This window comes from Chionomys nivalis, chromosome X (genome assembly GCF_950005125.1).
Source record: "Chionomys nivalis chromosome X, mChiNiv1.1, whole genome shotgun sequence".
Classification (NCBI taxonomy): domain Eukaryota; kingdom Metazoa; phylum Chordata; class Mammalia; order Rodentia; family Cricetidae; genus Chionomys; species Chionomys nivalis.
The window spans coordinates 70,068,396-70,090,135 of record NC_080112.1 but is presented as its reverse complement, the minus strand read 5'-3'; the positions used below and the strand labels follow the sequence as shown (position 1 = coordinate 70,090,135).

The following is a 21,740-nucleotide window of genomic DNA, read 5'->3' as shown; positions in this document are numbered from 1 at the left end:
CAGCCAGGGCTACAGACTCATCTCAAGCAAACAAACAACAACAACAAACTAAAACAAAACACCACTGACAATGTTTCTCATTAACAAAGAAGGAAACAGAGGGGAGCAAAGGAAAGCAGGAGGAGCCCCAAGTCTAAATGCCAAAGGCGCACACGATCCTTGTCTTCACAGCTTGGGCCAAGGTGAGTCTATTCCATCTGTTTTCTCTGTCTCCCATTCGCAGCAGGGCCCAAAGCCGCTGTCTTTCTCTACCTCTTTCCTCTGCTGGAACAGAGAAGGAAGAATCTGATGTCATTTATTTAGCTAAATTTCTACTTGGTGCCCAGCTAACTAAGAACTTGGGTCCCTCACTTGTGAGCACTCTAGTTTGATAGAAAGGACCAGGATGCAACTAGGGGGTGGAAATGAAGGGACCTATGGTGCAGCAAAGGCTCTTGCTCTTGGGTCACAGAGCAAGGGTTGGCATCTGTGTGGTCCCTGAGAATGAGTCCTGTAAATTTTCATTCTATAAGGTCTCTGTTCACCCTCATTCTAAGTCTGGGAAAGACTCACAAACTGACAAACTAACAGGCTCCAATGGAATTATTTCTCATTCTCTCTCCGGAGGTGACATGGGAACTGGGTTTTCTGTCTCAAAAAAGAGTGGGCACAGCTGGATGGTGGTGGTGCACACCTTTAATCCCAGCACTTGAAAGGCAGAGGCAGATGGATCTCTGTGAGTGAGAGGCCAGCCAGGTCTACATAGTGAGTTCCAGGACAGCCAGGACTGTTTCACGGAGAAACCCTATCTTGAAAAATGAAAAAAAAAAAAAAAAAAAAGGAGTGGCCACTAGTGGAGATACAATAACCAGTGTGAACAAAGCCAAAGAGGAGGCACAATGCAACACTTGTGTGTGTGTGTGCGCGCGCGCGCGCGCGCGTGCTCACATGCATGCATGCATACATACCATAAGGAATCAGTAGCTGAAATCTGGGCTGTAGAGGGGTGGACAGGAGGATTTCCTGAAAGGATGAAGGTGGTGGGAGGTCCTGCTAGGGAAATGAAGATCAGATTGGAAAAGGCATTCATTACTGCTTCCCTTCATGCCCTGCTAGGACAGAATTCACCCAAGACATTTTTTTTTCAAGTGAAAAGTCAGCAAGGCAAGGAAACCTTCACTTTTTTTTTTTGTTTTTGTTTTTGTTTTTCGAGACAGGGTTTCTCTGTGGTTTTGGAGCCTGTCCTGGAACTAGCTCTTGTAGACCAGGCTGGTCTCGAACTCACAGAGATCCGCCTGCCTCTGCCTCGCAAGTGCTGGGATTAAAGGCGTGCGCCACCACCGCCCAGCAAACCTTCACTTTTGACAAGTGTGTGTGGTCAAACCTGATCCTGCATAGTATCCCCGTTGTGCTTTACCCATCACAGTGTTGACAAGGTAGCACAGGCTTACTGCCCTGCAGCCAGAAGACAGAGGCCTGAGGCTCACAGATTCAAGGCCAGCCTGTGATACCTGGAGAGGCCCTATTTTAAGGAAAAGACCAGAGCTGACCAGAGCTGAGCGTGTGGCTCAATGACGGAGCATTTGTCTAACAAATACAAAGCTCTGCTTTGCTCCTTAGGACCATACCAAAAAATGAAATTAGGACTTTCACTAAGAATTGGCAGCCCAACCAGACTCTGTGTCTGGGTGTGTGAGTGTGCAACATCTGCAGACGTGTGTGAGTGTGCAACATCTGCAGACGTGTGTGAGTGTGCAACATCTGCAGATGTGTGTGAGTGTGCAACATCTGCAGACGTGTGTGAGTGTGCAACATCTGCAGACGTGTGTGAGTGTGCGTGTGGAGGCCAGGGGTCAATATCAGGTATCTTCCTCAATCACTCTCTGTCTTAACAGGGTTTCTCATTGAACCTGAAACTCCTCAATTCACTATCCAACTTCATTCTGCATGGCATGCCTATCCTTCTTGGTCTCTCGCCTGCCACGTGGCTTCCTGCCTGGGACCCAGCTGCCATGGTCTCCGGACCTGCTGCCCTGCAGCATTTTATTTAAACCATTACAACAAGCACACCCCAATATACCCTATTCTTGCTTTTAGTTTCTTTCTTTCTCTCTCTCTTTCTCTTTCTTTCTTTCTTTCTTTCTTTCTTTCTTTCTTTCTTTCTCTCTTTCTTTCTTTTTTTCTTTTAATTTCTTCCTTCCATCTTCCTTCCTTCTTTTTTTTTCTTTCTTGAGACAGGTTCTCACTACAGAACCCTGACTATCTTGGAATTCACTATGTAGGCCTCACTAGTGCTAGGATTAATGGCATATACTACTATGCCTGATGTCTGAACCCTACTTTTGTTTTATTTAGAAGTCTGCTGGGGTGCTTTATTTAGATAATAATGGTTTCTGATCCTTTAAGAGGTTGACTCCAGCTTCATTGTTGGTTGTAGTCACAGTTTCTTGCAACACGGTTGACACACACACATCACTTACTGTACCATGGGCAGAGCAATCTTTAAGTTTCCATGTTCATTTCCTATTCAATTTTGTATCTTCCACGTTATTTTTATGCTATATTGGGGAGGAGGAAATATGCACAGCAATCACTTTTACATACATAAAAATAACGTGGACCCTACTTTTAACCAGATGCTGTGGTTTAAACCCAGGCCCTCAAGCTTGTAGGTGGCAAACATTTTACTCACTGAGACATCTTCCCCAGTTCCATGGTGTCATGCTTTTTAAAAAATATTTTATTTTTAATTCTGTATGTGTGTGTGTGTATATATATATGTGTGAATTTGTATATGCACACGAGTACATTGCCCATGGAAGCCAGAAGATGCCAGAGCCTCTGCAGCTGGAGTTACAGGCTATTGTGACCTGCCCAGTGTAAGTGCTGGGAGCTGAACTTGGGTCCTCTGCAAGGGTGGCAAGTAAGTGCTCTTACCCATTTAGCCCCACCATGGCTTCATGCTTTGTTTATCTAAAATAAGGTCTCACAAGGTAGCCCTGGCTGGTCTAGAACTCACTCTGTAGACTAGGCTGGCCTCAAACTCACAGAGATCCCTCTGTCTCTGCCTCCCGAGTGCTGGGATTAAAGTGCTGGCCACTTTGAGTGTGTGGATGAGAAGATGTGTGAGGACAGGGCATTAAAGAAGCCTTGACGGCCAGTCCAAGGGGACAGAAAGGCCCAGATATGCCTAGTTCTTTGTCTTCAGCATCCGGCTAGCTGGAGTTCCAGTTCCACAGTTTGGCTCCTTCTTCCTAGCTGAGTGATATGGATAAGTTAGTTATTCTGCATGGGCCTGTTTCCTCATCTGTAAAATAGGGACAGCATGGTGCTCACTCGAAGGAAGGGTGAAGATTAAAGGAGATAATATTTAACACAGCGCCTGGCACGGAACAAGCACTTTACTACGTATTAAGTCCCCTGCTACACCTTATCAGTTAGGGCATTATGGCTACCGAGGAGGAAGAAAGGGATTTGAGAAAGCTTTGACGAGAATTACCAAACCTCATGTATTTTTGTGAGAATGAGTTCAGGTTGGAGCTAATTTTCCCGGGTGTTTTTGTTGGAGGTGTCGAGGTTACAGAGGAGGAAACCTAGGACCTTGCACATGCCAGACACTCTACCACTCAGCGACTTTATCCTCCGTTCCCCACCCCCTCCCCTTTAACCTTTCTGTTGACACAGAGTCTCACGAAGTTTGCCTGGCCAGTCGTTTTGAACTAATTAGTCTCAGTATCTGAGGGAATGCAAGGCTCCGTCTCTTGAAGGGAGGCCCTTGAGGAGTCTGGAAAAGGCAGAGGGAGGTTGGAGGTAGAGTACTTGATTAGCATGAGTAAGGTCCAGGTTCCTTCCCCAGCGTGGGGCGGGGGAGGGTAGAAAAGCCAAGAGGGACTTTAAAAGGTCACTGCTGGATTGAGGAGAAAGGAGGAATTTCAAAAGATTATCTTGAGAGAGTTTAGGGGTTAAGAGCACTGGCTGCTCTTTTAGACGACCAGGGCTCCGGATGACAACCTGTGACTCCAGTTCCAGGGAATCTGGGGCCCTCTTCTGGCCTCCGTGAATGCGAGGCACGAAAGTGGTGCACCTACATGCGTGCAAAACACTCATATACATAAAAATAAAATAAATGCAGAAAACTTACCTTAACTTAGCCATTTGAAGGTTGGGAGCCTCTTTCCACCTTCCCTGTATCCCTGACTACCTGCAGCCCACTTTGGGCAAAGCTTCCCACAATTGCCTCTCTCCTGCACCCCCCCTTCACTCTAGGGGTGCAGAGGGGCCATTATTTTGTTTCCTTTTTTTTTTTGTTTCGGTTGTTTGTTTGCTTGTTTTAACTTTCAGCATTTCTTTCTTGAGCTGGGAGAATCAAATGCTCATTTCCCCCCTGCAGGTTAGTGCTCAGGGACATTTTACTAGAGTGAGTTCTGCGTAAACCACCACAGGCCTCAGCGCCCCCTTAAGCGTGCCTTTGGAATAGAGAAAATGGTGCAAAAGGGAACTCACCAGTAAGCACCCGTCCACTGTGAATAAGACCGTGGGGTCCATCTTCAGCACCACCTTTCCTCCTAAAAAGATTTATAGACAGGAAATAGTACAAATTTGAGATTGGGATAGCCTTAGGATTTTTTTTGGTCATTGTTTTGAAACAGTGTCTTGCTATAGCTCAGGCTGACCTTAAAGACCTCTGTCTTGCTGGGTTGTGGTGGTGCACGCCATAAGCCCAGCACTCAGGAGGCAGAGGCAAGCGGATCTCTGTGAGTTTGAGGCCAGCTTGGTCTACAAGAGAGAGTTCCAGGGCAGCCAGGGCTACTTAGAGAAACCCTGTCTTGAAAAAGCAAAAGAAGAAACAAGCAAACAAACAAAACCTCCAAAACAAAAATCCACTTCTGTCCTCGTGCTTAGCCTCCTGAGTGCTAGGATTATAGAAACACCACACCAGGCTGCTTCTTTCTTTCTTTCTTTCTTTCCTTTCTTTCTTTCCTTCTTCCTTTCTTCTTTCTTTCTTTCTTTCTTTCTTTCTTTCTTTCTTTCTTTCTTTCTTTCTTTCTTTCTTTCTTTCTTTCTTCTTTCTTTCTTTCTTTCTTAGCAAAGTCTCACAAAGTCCTGACTGGAACTTGGTAGGTGGACCAGGCTGTTTTTTTCTTTTTCTTTTTTTTTTGTTTTTTCGAGACAGGGTTTCTCTGTGGTTTTGGTTCCTGTCCTGGAACTAGCTCTTGTAGACCAGGCTAGTCTCGAACTCACAGAGATCCGCCTGCCTCTGCCTCCCGAGTGCTGGGATTAAAGGCGTGAGCCACCACCGCCCAGCAACCAGGATGTTTTTGAATTCACAAAAGTCTACCTATTGGGATTAAAGGGTGACCACCACGCCCAGTTTAAACTGTGCAACCTTTGGAAATATCTATCATCTATCTATCTATCTATCTATCTATCTATCTATCTATCTATCTATCTATCTATTCCTTCCTCCCTCCCTCCCTCCCTCCCTCCCTCCCTCCCTCCCTCCCTCCCTTCCTTCCTCTCTCTCTCTCTCTCTCTTTCTTTCTTTTTATTTTTTGTTTTGTTTTTTCCAGACAGGGTTTCTCCGTAGCTTTGGAGCCTGTCCTGGAACTAGCTCTTGTAGACCAGGCTGGTCTCGAACTCACAGAGAACTGCCTGCCTCTGCCTCCCAAGTGCTGGGATTAAAGGCATGCACCATTACTGCCTGGCTTGGAAATATTTCTTAACCTTTCTGAGTCACCATTTCTTCATCTACAAGTATTGGAATAGTAATAGCTATTTTGCTAGTACCAATATAATAGGATTATATTAGTGCTTAATATGGTGCACGCTCCTATCCCTTTTTGTTGGTTTTTTGAGACAATGTTTCTTTGTATAGCCTTGACTGTCCTGGAACTCACTCTGTAGATTAGGCTGTCCTTGAACTCACAGAGATCCTCCTGCCTCTGCCTCCCGAGTGCTGAGATTAAATGTAAGCACCACTACCGCCCAGCGTTCCTATTTTTTATAAGCATTTTTTGTTTTGTTTTGCTTTTTTGAGACAGGATTTCTCTGTGTAACAGCTCTAGCTGTCCTGGAATATGCTCTATAGACCAGGCTGGCCTCGAACCCAGAGATCTGCCTACCTCTGCCTCCTGAGTGCTGGTTCTAAAGGTGTGTGCCACCACTGACTGGCTATATGCAAATTTGTATTTATTTTGTGTGAGTCTATGTGTGTCATGCATTTAGGGAAGTTAAGTCTCTGCTACCGTATGGATTCCAGGGACAGAACTCAGTTTCAGACTCGACATCAAGCACCTGCTGAGCCATAGTTTCTTCATGAAAAATACATTAAGAATTATAGCCAAAGTCTAAGAATTATAGCCAAAGTCTAAGAATGCAATTCAGATGGTAATGTGTTTGTATAGCATACATGTGTCGTGTAGCAGTCTCCTCTGAGATTGAATCTGGAAGTTTCGTGAGCCAGAAGGTAAATAACACAACACAACTTCAGGAAGTTCCTGAAACTGACCAGATTCACTAAGCCTCTCCCTCACACAATTAAACAATGAATGCTGAAAGTCACTTACAGGCAGGCCAAGTTACAATGAAGATTCCGAGAACAGAACAGCTGCCTGGAAGAGACTTAGGCCAACTGAGTCCCATGGAAAGAACACTCTCTGATCTGCTGAGCTGCCTGAAGGCTGTGCTCCAGGTTCCCAGCTTTTGCGAGCTGTTACTGGTGCAGGGATGGGCTTTGGTGATGCAGCTTTGAGTTGTTTCTGCATCCATAAGTAACCAGCCTCTCTCCCATATTCTGGTAAGCAACCCCAATAAAATTCATTGGTTCATTAAGTTGGACTTTGGTGGTGTCTGTGCTTTGGTCTGTCATGGGCTCCCTATCTGGGGTGAGTAGATGTGTATGCTGCATCTCCCCATGTCTATTTCTGTGAAGAGACATCATGACCAAGGCAATTCTTACAGAAGAATACATTTAATTTGGGGCTTGCTTATAGTTTCAGAGGTTTAGGTCATTTTCACCATGGCAGAGAACATGGCTGCATACTGGATGCAGTAACTGAGAGCTGCATCCTGATCTGCAGGGGGGAGAGAGAGAGGCTGACTAGACCTCGCATGGGCTTTTGAAAACTCAAAGCTGGTGCACCCTTAGTGACATTTCCTCCAACAAGTCCACACTTTGTAATCCTTCTAAACTCAAACAGTTCCACTCCCTGGAATTAAGCATTCAAATATATGAACCTATGCAACCTCCCACACACACACACCCATTTTTGGTTTTTTGAAACAGGATTTCTCTATGTAGCCCCGACTGTCCTGGAACTTGCTCTGTAGACCAGGCTGGTTCTGAATTCAGAGAGATTCACCTGCCTCTGTCTCCCAAGTGCTGGGACTAAAGGTGTGAAATATTACTACTGCCAGTACCAGCTTGCCCAATGGGGCCATTCTATTCAAAGCACCACATCCCAGGAAAAGTCTTGTTATGCCACAACATGAAACCCTGGTTTTGATCTCCAGTGCCACAGAAAAGTGGGCAATAGTAGTACAGGCTTGTAATACTGTCATTCAGGAGGCCAAGACTGCCAGAAGAGAAGATGAAGGTCATCTTTGACTACATAGAGAGTTGGAGGACCACCTGGGGTACATGAGATCCCTGCTTCTCAAAAGTAAATGTTTGACACCTGCCTGGTCTACATAGAGAGTTCCAGGCCAGCCAGGGCAACATAAGACCTTGTCTCAAAAAATTAAACTCATGTTGGGTGGCGGTAGTACATGCAAACAAAATATTTATACACATACAATAAAGTAGGCTAAAATTAAAGCAGGGTGGGGAGAGCTGGAGACATAGCAGCTCACAACATCTGATACCCTCTTCTGACCTCTGGCACCATGGACTAATGTGGTATATATATTTATATGCAGGTAAAACAACACTCATAAACATAAAACAAAAATAAATATATTTTTTTCAAGACAGGGTTTCTCTGTGTATCCCTGTTTGTCCTGGAACTCATTCTTTAGATCAGGCTGGCCTCGAACTGTTTTAGTCTGAGGTTCCACTCCCCAACTACCTAGAGATTGTCTTTTTTCTCTTTTATTACATACATTTATCTCTTTTGTGTGCTGTGTGGGTGCACATATATATGTGTATGCACACATGTGATGGCAAGAGTGTGGAAGTCAGAGGAGGACTGTGAGGCATTGGTTCTCTTCCTCCACCACGTAGGTCCCAGGGATCGAACTCAGATTGTCAGGCTTGGCAGCAGGCACCTTTACCTGCTGAGCCATCTCACCTGCCCTTTTTCTTTTCCTTTCCTTTTTGTGACAGGGTGTCAGAAAACCCAGGCTGGCCTCAAAGTTGATTGGTAGATAAGGCTGGCCTTGAACTCCTGAGTCTCAAACCTCCACTTTCATGTACCACTGACATGTTCCCAGTTTTGTGCAGCTCTGGGGATCAAATTCAGGGCTTTATAAAGTTTAGTCTATATTGAGCTATTTCCATAAGCAGACTTTGAGATAAGGTCCATGTAACCTGACTTCAAACCTACTGTGTAATTGAGGATGACCTTGAACTTGTGATCTTGTCTTCACCTCTCAAGTGCTAGTACAGACATGTACTGACATACTTAACTCTTATAGATATTCTTATAGTTTTTTTTAGATAGTGCCTTTAGAAAGATTTGTTTTATATGTTTTGCTCAAGTGTATGTCTGTGTACCACATGTGTGCCTGGTGCCCATGGAAATCAGAAGATTACCTTGGATCTCCTTGAACTGGATGGAGTTATGAACACTTCGGAGTTGCCATATGGATACTGGGAATTGAACCTAGGTCCTCTGCAAAAACAAGTGCACTTAACCACTGAGACATCTCTTCTGCTCTCTTATAGATATTGTTTCTGTTTTGTTGTTGTTGTTGTTTTGTTTTTGTTTTGAGACAAGGTCTGTCTACATAGTCTTGCTTTTCCTGGAACTCACTAGTAGACCAGGCTGGTCTTGAACTCACAGAGACCTCATGCTTCTACCTCTCCAGTGCTGGGATTAAAGGGGTGTACCACCATGCCAACCTCTCTAAAAGATATTCTTAACCACTTAGAGAGACACACAAGGCCTGCCACACTCTGGCTACAGTTTGTCTTTCCCTCTGCTGTAACCATTCCATTTCTTGGATCCTCCATGACAGATTATTTATCTGACTCTGAAGACAGCACGCCTTTCAGACGTCTGCCGCCTGCTTTATTCTCCCTCACTTCAATGCCCCAATCCTTTCTTTGCTTGCCCTTTTAGGTTCAGCCTGGCCTAGTCTGGCAATCAAAGCGAGCTCAGGTCAGTAGAATTGTCTAGCCCCAGTATACTACAGGTCAGATCCAGCATTTAAACATTGTGGAATCTGGAAATGAACTGACCATCCCCCTCTAGCCCCCACTCTGTGTGCCCAGGCTATCTGATCGAGCATCTGAGCCAGTTTGTGGTTGCCATGCCAATTCTCTATGGATACTGCGGCTTGCTCTGTAATCTCGACTCATTAGCTGTTGCTTTGACTACTGTCCGTAGTTCAGCTTGCTTCCATCCAGGAACCGACTCCGTCTTTTCCCTGCAGCTTCTGGCATCTGCACACCTCTGAAAGGCCATAGATTCCTGCCACCCCACAAACAGCAGATAGCGAGTACGCCAAAAGGTCTGCTCCTCGACCTTTCCTGTCCTCAAGAGAGAGCCCTTCAATATTGACCCTTCGATGGGTCATGACCAAGTCTGCAACATCTCTGGACTTTGTTGTTTGAACTGCTGCCTGCTCCCTGGAGAACCCTTATTTTTGCCAAGATTTTGTTTTTGGTTTCAGACAGGGTCCTTGATAAGTAGCCCAGTCTTGAAGTCTCACTCCTTCCTCAGCCTCCAGAGTGCTGGGATTATAGATGTGTGTCAAACCTGGATTTATACCACCAAATTCTTTCTTTTTCTTCCTCTTCCTCCTTTGACAGCGTCTCTTTGTAACCTTGGCTGGCCTGGAACTCACTCTGTAGACCAGGCTGGCCTGGAACTCACAGAGAGATCTGTCTGCCTCTGCCTCCCGAGTGCTGGCATTAAAGGCGTGCTTTAATCCTAGCTCACAGAGCCAAATTCTTTGCATAAGCTTCAGCCTGGCTGAACTGGATTTCCCCCTTCCTGGCTCCCGGGGAGTTCTAATACACACTTTCTAGGTGCCTTTAAAACTATCTTATATTTATAACTTGATTTCTTTTAACGTTCTTATTGATTTTTTGACAGGGTCTTATACAGCCCAGACTGGCCTCAAACTCCCTGTTTAGCCAAGGCTGGACCTGAACTTCTGCCCCCACCTTCTAAGTGCTGAGATTGCAGGTATGCCACCACTCCTAACTCATTACCTTGATAATTTTTAAAGATTTCTTTAAAATTATCTATTTTTATTTTTATTTTATGAGCATTGAGGTTTTGCCTGCAAGTAAGTCTGTATGAGGGTGTTAGATCCCCTGGAACTAGAGTTACAGACAGGTGTGATGCCATGTGGGTGCGGAGAATTGACCCTGGGTCCTCTGGAAGAGCAGCCAGTGCTCTTAACTGCTGAGTCATCTCTCATTACCTTTATTTTTATAATCAGTTTTTGAACACAACTTGTTTGAGTCTCAAAAAAATAAATAAAAATCAAAACCTAGCTGGTTGTGGTTGTTGTGCACACCTTTAATCCTAGTACTTGGGAGGCGGAGACAGGCGGCTCTCTATGAGTTCGAGTCCAGCCTGGTCTACAGAGCGAGTTTCCAGGAGAGCCAGGGCTGTTACACAGAGAAACCCTGTCTCGAAAAAACAAAACAACCCTGTGAAAGACAGTAGTTATTATGTACTCTATACTGCAGGTATAAATACTGAGACCTACAAGTGGCGAAGGGGTCAAGCCTACCAGTGGAAAGCCCGGTCTCCTAACTCCAGCACCCTCTTCATTATCCAGCTCACTCAGCACATCATGAACTATACGTACTAAGCCCTCAGTGTGTTTCCCTCAAATGAAACCATCAGTCCTGGGGCAGCCGCTCCCACTACGTTTTTGAGACTTTGCCTCTTGGAGCTCCCTTCAAGATTCCTTCAGCCTGTTTCCACCTGGTTAGCACAAGAATCCCGTGTCCTAACCTCTCTCTGGTTCCTAATGTCTGATATTTGTTTCCCCACCTTTGCCCCGCAGAGGTAGCCTCCATCTGGAAATGGAATCTTCTTTTCCTTCCTTTTTTTTTGACAGGAGCTCTCTAGCCAGCCCTGGCTGTCCTGAAACTCTTTATACAGACTAGATTTGCTTGGAACTCACAGAGATCCACTTGCCTTTGTCCTCTGCCTCCCAAGTGCTGGGAATAAAGGCGTGCGCCACCACACAGGGCTTGGGATTGGAACAGTAAATTTCTGACATGATGAGCAGTTTATCCTTTCTTGCTCAGACACGGGTGTGAGGATCCCTTAAGGACTAGGATTAATTAATTGTGTTGGGGACAGAACCAAGGCAAGCGTATTAGAAACCCACTCTACTGACTGAGCTACATCCCAGCCCCCAGGATGGAATTTTGCAAAAGAAAATCTTTCTCTTGAGGACCATTTACACAAGAGGAGATGGTCTATGTTTGTTGCATCGTGGGAAAAGGGGATGGATTTCTATGGGAAGAGGAATTTTGCGGCCCTCGTGTCAGGCACATAAGAACCTCTCCACTGACAGAGTGTGATGTTAGTTTCTAAGGAGAAAGGAGACTTCGTATAGGATGGGAGTGGTTTTGCTGTTGTTCCTGGGGCGGGGTCTTACACCATAGCCCAAGCTGACTTGGCACTACGTACCTCAGGCTGGCCTCTAATTTGCCTTAATCTTCCTGCTTCCACCTCCTGAGCAATGGGATTACAGACAAGTACCCTGCTTGTTTCCTGGTTTTGTATTTTATGCTTTCTCTTAGAAAGGAAAAATTGACTGACAGAGGGAAAACAATTCTGATGAGGTCACACCTGATTTTCTTCATTTCTGGTGTTGTTTCCTCCATGTTACTCTGAGAGGAAGTGGCCAATGCTCTGTCCAGCTCAGAGATGAGAAAGCTGAGGAGGAAAACTTGCTGGGGGGGGGGGACTTGGACCCTGAGGCACCCTTTGTGTGGGCAGTGGCAGTGGGGGAAAGCCCTGTGAGGCTGGGGAGGGGTACTTAAGAAACAGACAAATATAGGAGGGAGGATGAGAGGTATGGGCCATCCCTTGTGTGCACACAGGGAGACAGGCTTGGGAAAGGCCACACCTTGCAAATAAGAGGCACAGCCAGGATTTGAACTCTGCTTTGTCAAGTTCCAAGCCTGGAGCTTTTCCTCCAGTAGTTGACAGGGGGAGGAGGGTCCTGGCAAGGAAACTTCTGGTGGACATGCCTGACCTCTGATGGAGTCCTGGGGGGCATGGATTTAGAGAGGAAAAAGGGAGGGACACTGGGGAGACAGATGGAATTAGAGGCCATATCCAGAGGAAAGAGAGATCAGGGACTTGCAGGGCACCAGAGGGTGAATGTCCAGGGAGGAAGTGGATAGCTGTCTCAGAAGTGTAGCAGAAGGGCCTAGCTATCTGAGGTATACCACACTCTCTCATCCTCTCTCTCTCTCTCTTTCTCTCTTTCTCTCTCTCTCTCTCTCTCTCTCTCTCTCTCTCTCTCTCTCTCCTGAGACGGTTCTGTAGCATTTCTTATTTCTTGTCTCTCTAGAAGAGGCTGTCATTTATTCTTAAAACAAAAGAAAGGAGGCATGTGAATTAGATAACAATAGACTATAAACAATGAAAAAGAAAAGAAATAAGTAAACAAACAAGCCAGAATAAAAATAAGACGGCTCCATGGGTGGCTTTGCCAGGCTCCTACTTGCAGCTTCAAGGGAAGGCACTCTTCCTTCTGCCCTTTTCTTTTCTTGATCAGCAAAATGCCAACCAAGGCCTGCTTATCCAGGGGGAGGTCAGAAAGGAGGGTGCAGGAGAAAGAACTTCAACAAACACTCAAAGCACCTCTTCATTTACTGTAAAATCCTGTTTAATGTGTAACATTTGCCCAGAGAGAGAGAGAGGCCTTGGGAACTGGGAACTGGGGGCAGCCCTGACCAATCCCCACTCCAGTTTATCTGCCTGCTTCTCCCTCCCTAACTCCCTCACATGGCCTTCTTTTCCTCGCCACAGACAGCAAGGCAAGCACCGTTCTTCCTTTTTCTGTGCTTGTCCCCCTCCCTTCTCCACCCACGATGCAGAGCCCCTCCTCCACTCCGCTTGCCCACATCCCTCCCCACTGATGTGACTCCCGAAGTGGGGTACCTGACAGCATGGGGGTTAAGATTAGTTTCATAATTGGAAACACCGACAGAGCATCTCATCTCCTCAGGGAGAGGGAGAGGGAAGAGGAAGGGGTCCAGGCAGAAAGAGCTACCCACACCCTCAGTAACCTTGAGCCCTGGTGCAGAGGTGGCTCTCCACTCCCCAGCAGGCTAGTTCTTAGAGAGAAGGCTCTCCGAGGAAGGGGAATAGGGAGAGAAGGAAGGTTTTGATAGAGTAATCCCCAGCAGGCAGAGGCCTGCTCACGGGCATAGGAAAAGGAGGGGCGGGCCAGGGCTGAGTGAGGGAGGGGTGGGATGGGAGGTTGCCTGGTACATGAGCATCAGCAGGCTGAGCATCGGTCGCCCTTCTCAGCCAGCCCGGCCCCGCTGCCAGGGCTGCGGCGCAGTATGTCTTTCAGAGAGCCATCCTGCTCGCTCAGCAGCTTGTTGATCTCATTCTGCTTGTATTCAGGTGAGAGGCGGTGGCCGAAGCCCGAGCCCTTGCGGGAGGGCGGATTGGAGCGGCGCTGAGCACGGCGGGCACAGGCCCGGATGATGAGGTACACCACCTCTGCCACGTTGAGGATAATGCAGATGCCGGAGGCGGCCAGCATAAAGACAGTGAAGACGGTTTTCTCGGTGGGGCGGGACACAAAGCAGTCCACTGTGTTGGGGCAGGGGTAGGCCTCACACTTGACCAGTCGCACCATGGCATAGCCGGGGTAGAGTAGATAGAACACATACATGAAGACTGCTTCGAACAGCAGCCGGAACACCACGCTGATGACATAGGTCCACCACAGTGTCCCTGAGATGTGCACCTTGTGCCTCTTCACCTCTTCCAGGTGGAGGGGGTCCCCGAGCCCCTCGAGTCGTAGCATTTTCTTTTCCATGTGCTGTTGGTGAGCCACGTGCATTGCCACGAGGAGAGCTGGGGTGGAAACCAAGATAAGCTGCAGGGACCACAGGCGCACGTGGGAGATGGGGAAAAACTGGTCATAGCAGACGCTGTTGCAGCCAGGCTGGAGGGTGTTGCAGATGAAAGAAGACTTCTCATCGCCCCACACACTTTCCGCAGCCACCACCAGCACCATGATTCGGAAGATGAAGATGACCGACAGCCATACTCGGCCGATGGCGGTAGAATGCCGATTCACGCCACTGAGCAAGGTGTACAAACCCGTCCAGTTCATCCTGCCTCATTCACACCTGTGAGACAAGAGGCAGGAAGCAAACTGTCAGAAGGTTAGGGCAGGAAGCTGGGCGAAGTATTGCTGCCTCCCCTGCCCCCATCTCTTCCAAGAGCTGGTGACTGGAAAGTGAGGAGAGTCATAGCTTTCCTCATCCATCCCTCTTGGCGCCAGGCTTTCCTTCTCATTCGCTTGACTTGACCTCTCTGAGTCCCATCCCCTTTCTTCACATACATCCAGCATTCTTTCCTCTTGAGTCCCTCGCTTCACCAGGCCTGTCTAGTTCTGCTCTTAGCCAGCTCTTCTGGCTCCCCTCCCCCAGCTAGCTACTTTGCTCCTGACTTATGGCAAACCCAGAAAGCCCGGTTACCTCGGGGAGCGCCTATCCTTGAGGCCACCCAGACAGCTCCCCTATGGTCTCATGTCTGTGTAGGGGGAGTGGTCCCCGTGGTCGCGCCTGCGTCCCAATTCATCGCCTCCCGGTGCTGGAGAGTCATATGCTGCTTTATACCCAGTGTCTGTACAATGGGACCTTTGTGGGGCGCTGAACAACACCCTTTAGAATTCAGATCAAACGCCCTGACTTCCGCCCACCCTACACACAGAGCACTTGTGTCCCAGCGCCGGACACCCAGCCTTCACCCACCTGTTCTGTGCCCGCCCGGTCCATCGCCGCACCCGCCCCATGGCCCTACCAGAATAATGGCTCTGGGGGAGGGAGATAGAACACAGACAGGTGCATGGAAGCCCGGACCCCAGGGAGCCAGGAATCTCTGGACTAAAGCCCTCTTCCATATTTCTACCAGAAACAAGAGTCAGCAGGAGTTTTCCTAGTCTTGGGTCCCCTTCCGGGTATGAATGTGCCAGAAGGGAGGAAACGTGGGGCATCGAGTTTATCAAGCCAGGAAGTGCAGTAATCACTTCCCCATTCTGACCCATTCAACAATCCTGTTATCCACGCAAAGTCACCTGGCTAAAAAGATGAAGTACAAAGGAGTCTGAAGCAGACTAGAGTCTCACAGCAGCAGGCTCCTTGCGCTTTTGCAGACGGTGCCAGCCAAAGAAAAAGCTAGCCATTAAAGAAGAAAAGAAGGCTAATTTGATGTCACCCTGAAACACACGAAAATAAAGAAGCTGTCCAGCAAACTCTGACTATCCTTAAACTGCAGGAAAGGGACCCTTCTCCAGGGGGTAGGCAGGTGGGCTCATGGTGAGAACAAGCCGAGTGATAAAGCCATCAGGCAGGTTAGACAAAGAATTATGCACGGGTCATGTAGCTTCTGTTCGCATCCTGATTCTTCACCTTGGGCTATTTACTGACTTTCCATGGGCCTGCTTGCTCATCCGTTAATGGCGCCCACGCCCAAGGTTGCCACGGGTGTCAATGAAGATACCTGCTCCAGTTTCTCAAGTGGTTATCAAGGGGTTAAGAACTGTCTCTGGAAGAGGAAACAATACTGCCTTAGGCAGCCAAATGGTCCGCTAAGCCCACATTTCTCCTTTTTCTCTCCAGTAACGTGTAAGCACCTAGAGTATCTGCCATAGAACAGACAGCTCAGTTGCTGCCCTGGCCCCAATGTCAAGTGCATATTGTAACCTCCTGCTTATGAATCTGCCAATGACTCTAGGGAGGAAATTCTCCTCTCTCCCTTAGGCAGACAAAGAAGGCCTCTCCCCACCTCCCACCACTTCTGCCATTGAAGTTGAAAGGAGATTGTGTTAGAAGCAAGGAGCTGGATGAGAGCACCTCAGGCCTGGACCTACAGAAATACAGCAAACGCAGTGCATTTTTGGCCTTACCCAGGGCACCTCCACAACAGGGATGGCCTGTGCAGGAAGAAGCCTTGTAATCACTTCTGGGTGCCTCTCTTGGTTATAGAGGGAAGAGGCAGTGAAATAGTTACTGGAAATGTTGGGGAGTGAGAGAAAAGAAACAGGAGATCAGGGCAGGTGGTACACACCTGTAGTCGGGCTATCTGGGGTGTGAGGGTTAAGGGAGGAGGCTCACAGGTGGCACACGCCAGTATTCTGGCTATCTGGGGTGTGATGGCTAAGGGAGGAGCCTCACAGGTGGTACACCTGTATTCTGGCTATCTGGAGTGTGACGGTTAAGGGAGGAGGCCCACGAGCTCAGAAGCTTTAGACTAAGGCCAGGCATGACGATGCATACCTGTAATCTCAGCACTTGGAAAGTAGAGCCTCAGTTACACTGTGATTTCAAAGCCAACCTGGATTACATGTGGCCATGTTTTAGCACACAAACACACACAGAGAAGCTCATGCACATATTTAAAAAAAAAAACGAAAACAAACAAGAGTTCTAGTCCAGTCTATGCAACTTAGGGAGGTCCAGTCACAAAAATAAAGCAAGAGGACAGGAAGAAGGGACAGCCTACGGGACATGAGTTACTTCTCTACACGATGTTTCTTTATTTAGGTTTTGTTTTTTTTTTTTTTTTTATAAAAGGCTTGTCAGGCATGGTGACACATATCTTTAATCCCAGCACTCGGGGAGGTAAAGACAGGCAAATTGCTTTGAGTTCAAGGCCAACCTAGTCTACGTAGTGAGTTCTAGCAAGGGCTACAAAGTGAGACTTCCCCTGTCTCAAAAACCAAAAAGAGTGGGTTGTGGTAGCTTACACCTTTATTCCTAGCACTCAGGAAGCAGAGGCAGAAAGGTCTCTAATGAATCTGAGGTCTGTCTTTTCTACAGTGAGTCAGTGAGTTCCAGGACAGCTAGGGCTAGGGCTACATAGAGAGAGCCTGTCTCTATCCTCCCACCTCTAAAATAATAATAATAATAATAATAATAATAATAATAATAATAATAAAAGGAAAGGAGGGATGGAGAGGGAAAATGTTTTTACCAATAAAATGTTTTAGGCTTCTCAGACTAGACGTGGGTACTTGGGTCAGTGGTATAGAGGACTTGCTTTGTGTGCACACAGCCTTGGGAGTGAGGAGTAACCTGGGCTAGCAAGATGGTTCAGTGAGTAAGGGTGCTTGCTGCCAAACCTGATTACCTGAGTCTGATACCAGAATCTACATGGTGAAAGGACAGAACTGACTCCTGTAAGTTGTCCTCTGACTTACACGCAAGAGTGAGCACATACGTGCACACATAAATGTAATTAAAAATAACCCAACTCCTGCAGGAATAAGCATTTGCCAAGTATATATTAATCATGTGCCAAGCCCTTGAACGTGTGCTTTCTCCAGTGAGCCTCAGAACAGTCAGCAGGCCAGAGCACTTGTCGGGCAAGCCTGATGACCCGAGGAAAGAATCACCTCCTGAAAGTTGTCCTCTGATTTCCATGTGTGCCCGGACACTGACGCAACCACACTGACACCCATTCACATTATAAACACACATGTAAATAGGCTAACAATATAAAAGAAAAAGATTAAGGAACATCTTGGGGAGGTAGGATGTTATTTTCAGCCTCTTGTCATGGAGGAGGAAACTGAGGCAGAAAGGGTCATCCCCGCCGGGCGGTGGTGCACACCTTTAATCCCAGCACTCGGGAGGCTCTACCTTCTTTTTTTCTTCTGTGTAAATGCTACAGCATCTTACAGAGTTACCACTTTTCTTTCCATGTTGGTTCAGGGCCGAGAAGACTCAAAGCTTCCTTCCCAGGGTTCCTCTGGCCTCCTGATTTGGTTCATTTTCCTTTTCTCAGGCTGTTCCCATGAACCCCAAAGCAAACATAGGTGTTTTCTCTCTATTTCCCCTCAGAGGTGCCCCATAAACCTCCTGATCAACCTCAAGTTTCTAGGTCCTTCTAAGAAATTCTTTGCCTCTTACTTTGAGTTTTCTGGGACACAGCCAGTAGCTCCCTTTGGGACCTCTGAGAACACTTGTGTGGGCACTGGGGTTTCAATTTTTGCTTTGTCTATGTCAACACCAGTACCTCAAAGCTGCATTTTAAAAACATCGAGAGGAGTGACCTGATTTTGAAATCCAAACTGTTTTCCTGACTTTAGGTTAAAGTCCAGCTATTGATATGGTTTGAGTTGCAGCAGGCATGTTTTGCTCTGTGTTTAATTAGATAGGGTTTCTGAGGCCTTGTCAGGCTTTGAATTCCGGTTTGCCCAGCACTTGAGCACAGAACAAAAGTAGGAGCTCACAAAAAATTCTGTAATGTCATCCCCATCTTTCAGACCAGAAAGTTGAGGCAGAGAGAGAGAGAGAGAAAGAGGTTCAGTAACTTGCTTCACTGGCAATTGCCCTACTGCCAGCTAATGGAATCAGATTGCAAATTGATTTTCCTCTGACCTCAAAGCTTTTGCGCAGAGCGCTGCTTCTGAGGGCCCCTCTTCTGAAGGAATGTTTGCTCTGAGACAGAGCACACAGCCCCAAAGCTCCTATGCGTGTTGGCATGTGTGTGCACACATGACGCATTTATCACCTCAGTCTCCCTTCCGACCCTGTCACTCTTTCCTCCTGCATGTGACTCCTTGTGCTTTGTGGGTTTGGGCAATGCTACTCTGGTGGGACTGGATGAGGTTACTATACTCAGGCCCAGACACGAAGGTTGAGGATGTGGTTCAGTTGGTAGAGTGCTTACCTAGCTGGCAGGAGCCCTGAGTTCGATCCCCAGAAGCAATAGTACTTGTGTATTTGTTCCCAGTTCTGTGGAGGTAGGAGCAGAAGGATTAGGAGTTCAAGGTTATCCTCAGCTACTTAGTAAGTCTGAGGCCAGCCTAGGCTACATAAGATCCTGTTTCAAAAACAAACAATAAAAAGAAAAAAAAATTAACCCAAATTCTATGTTCTTTCCTGTCTCACAGGCCACCCATAGTCAGGAAGGGACTTCCTTCTGAATTTGGGGGCGCTTTCCTCAGGGTGGTGTGATTAAAGCCAGCCTCATCTGTCTCTGTCTCTTTCCCTGTTATCTTCACGCCTCCACCGTGGTTCTATAGAATCTCAGGTACTGACTTAGTCTCCACCCCGTCATCCATCTGTCATGGTCAGGCTTGCTCACCATGACCAGTCTAGTGCGTTCAATTTTCTCTCCCCCGCCACCCCCCCCAAGACTCTTCAGAAGGCTTCTGCTGACATTCCTTTTCTTTTCAATGCTTGGCTTATTGCTCCTCCATCATCCACTTCACTTGCTAGTGTTGTTTGTGACGGCCACCATTTATAGAATGCTCCCTGAGTATTAGGAATTGCATGCTCATGAACTCTCATCCTCCGAACAACCCCAATTCACACATGTAGTCAGATTAGTCTTGAACTCACACTCCTCATGCCTCGAGTCTTCTGAGAACTGGGATTATAGACATAAGCCGCTATGCCTGGCAAACACTTTAACTCATTACACAGCCGGTAAACAAGTGGTAAAACTCAGATTGCAAAGCATATTGGCCCCTCTTCCCAGACTGGGTCCCTTACCAATGGTTTCTGCCTATTAAAACTTCTTTTGTGGCTGGGCTGGTTGGTGCATGCTTTTAATCCTAGTACTCACTCAGGAGACAGAGGCAGGAGGATCTGTGAGTTGAGCCCAGACTGGTTTATATATTCAAGGCCAGCTAAGGCTACATAGTGAGATCCTGTCTCAAAAACCAAACCAAACCAAACCAAACCTTTTGTGTATGTTCTCTTTCCCCCATCTCATTCTCTAAGTCCGTGGGTTCTGCTATACCATTCCTGACAGCTGGAATGGCTTTTTAACAGCTGGGAGCCACCCTTCCAGTAAATCCTCAAACCATCAGTTACCAAGTCCAACTTGAGCTTGCCTGCCCCCCACTCAAGCAAATGGAAAGGCATGCTCCCACATCCTTGGCCCTGTTAGCAGGCCCATGTCAGATATGTGCCTGCTTTACCTTGTGGCCCAGAAAAGAAAGCGGCATGTGGCATTGTCTGACAGTCCCACAGAACCCTGACCCTGCATGCCAGAGAAAAGCAAACTTGGCCACCTTATGTTTCGAGTTCTTCAAGTCTGTCTTCCTGGGACTCTGACCCTATGGGCAAGAGAAGAATCTTTGGCTGAGAAAAAGGAGAGAGAAGAACACGGAGCCTGGAAAGAAGGTAGGAATTGGAGGCTGAAGAGAGAATCTAAGCAGCCTGGGCACCTGGCAGGAGGACGCCATCCCAGGTCAGAGGGAAGCACAGAAAGGCCCCAAGTGGCTGAATGTTGAAGTCAGAAGATAAGACCCAGGCTTTTCTCCAGCCAGCATTTCGACCCCAGCACCATATCAGCCCACCGTAGCCCCCCTCCCTCCCCACACTCCTCACCTCCCAGGCACTGCCACACCTGGTTGCAGCTACCTTTTCCCAGGGAATGTATGCAGGCGTGTCTGTTCAATGCCACTAGGTACTGTCAAAGCCCAGCCCAGGGGAGGGACAATAAGTCCAGGACCGGAGCTTTACATGGCCCATAGCCCAAGAGGAAGCAGAGAAACATTAACCAGCCCCACCCCTGTCCCACACACAATCATTAAACAAGATTGATCCCTGAGCTCCCAATGGATTTGGACCTAGAGTTCTTGCCCTGTTCCAGAGGAAGAGAAGCATCACTGTCACCAAAATGTCATGTTGGGCCCTATCTGAGGTACTGAACTGGACTTGACCGCGTTACACCCCTCAGCTCTGCCCGATTCTCGGCCTTCAGGGGACCCACTGTGTGGGCAAGCAGCAGAGAGGACTCTGGTGCTGGATGCCATCTCTTCTAGATCCCAGCCTCTAAAACTATGGATAATTGAGAGGTCAAAATGCCTGAGGTCAAAATGGAGGACAGCCTTGCTCCCTCCCTAGATAGCAATACCAGGGGAGCATCTACTTACTGTCCGTGTACTTACTAGCTAGAGACAGACTACAGTATTTCCAGTTACACACCAAAACCATAAAAACCTAGAAATTATCTTTTACTCTTGGGACCAAAGCAGTTAATCCACAAAGTGTGCCATCGGCAAGCCGGGACTCTTAGCAATCATTTAGGTAAACAGACAGTGTCAACCATTAACTGAAGGATCCATTTAGTCTCAAGGTCTCTACAGCGAAGGGCTCACCTGAGGACCCTGCTCATTCTGCAAACTGAACCACTGAGGAAACACGTGAAGTCAGCAGAACCAATTTCCTACTTTCTGATTGAACTCGCTGCCAGAAATCAAGCCAGGGCCCCAGCTTCCCTCAGCCAAATCTGAGTTATGCCAGATATGTCAGCAGCTGAGTCTTTACTGGATACCTACGGGGAAGCCAGCATGAGGCTACGTGCTGGGGTCAAGGGGGCAGGGGAAGAGAGAACATGATGATTCTTAAAGTG

The 21,740-nt window shown here is 47.4% G+C and overlaps 1 protein-coding gene across 2 annotated transcripts; it reads right to left on the bottom strand.

The window, feature by feature from the left end:
* Window positions 1–13,231: 13,231 nt before the first annotated feature.
* On the bottom strand, window positions 13,232–20,750 carry Gjb1 (gap junction protein beta 1). 2 transcript variants are annotated; one of them, XM_057760131.1, is made up of 2 exons: window positions 20,714–20,750; window positions 13,232–14,494 (listed from the first exon to the last, which is right to left on the bottom strand). In XM_057760131.1, the coding sequence occupies exon 2, from the start codon at window positions 14,476–14,478 to the stop codon at window positions 13,627–13,629; it is 852 nt and encodes a 283-aa protein (XP_057616114.1). In that variant the 5' UTR covers window positions 14,479–14,494; window positions 20,714–20,750; the 3' UTR covers window positions 13,232–13,626. The 2 variants fall into 2 exon arrangements, with proteins under 2 accessions (XP_057616114.1, XP_057616113.1); XM_057760130.1 differs by lacking the exon at window positions 20,714–20,750 and adding an exon at window positions 14,846–14,949.
* Between the last annotated feature and the right edge of the window lie 990 nt (window positions 20,751–21,740).

What these genes read in the sequence shown, in the direction of transcription:
- Gjb1 (XM_057760131.1), bottom strand. Translation starts at nt 14,478, where the DNA reads ATGAACTGGACGGGTTTGTACACCTTGCTCAGTGGCGTGAATCGGCAT.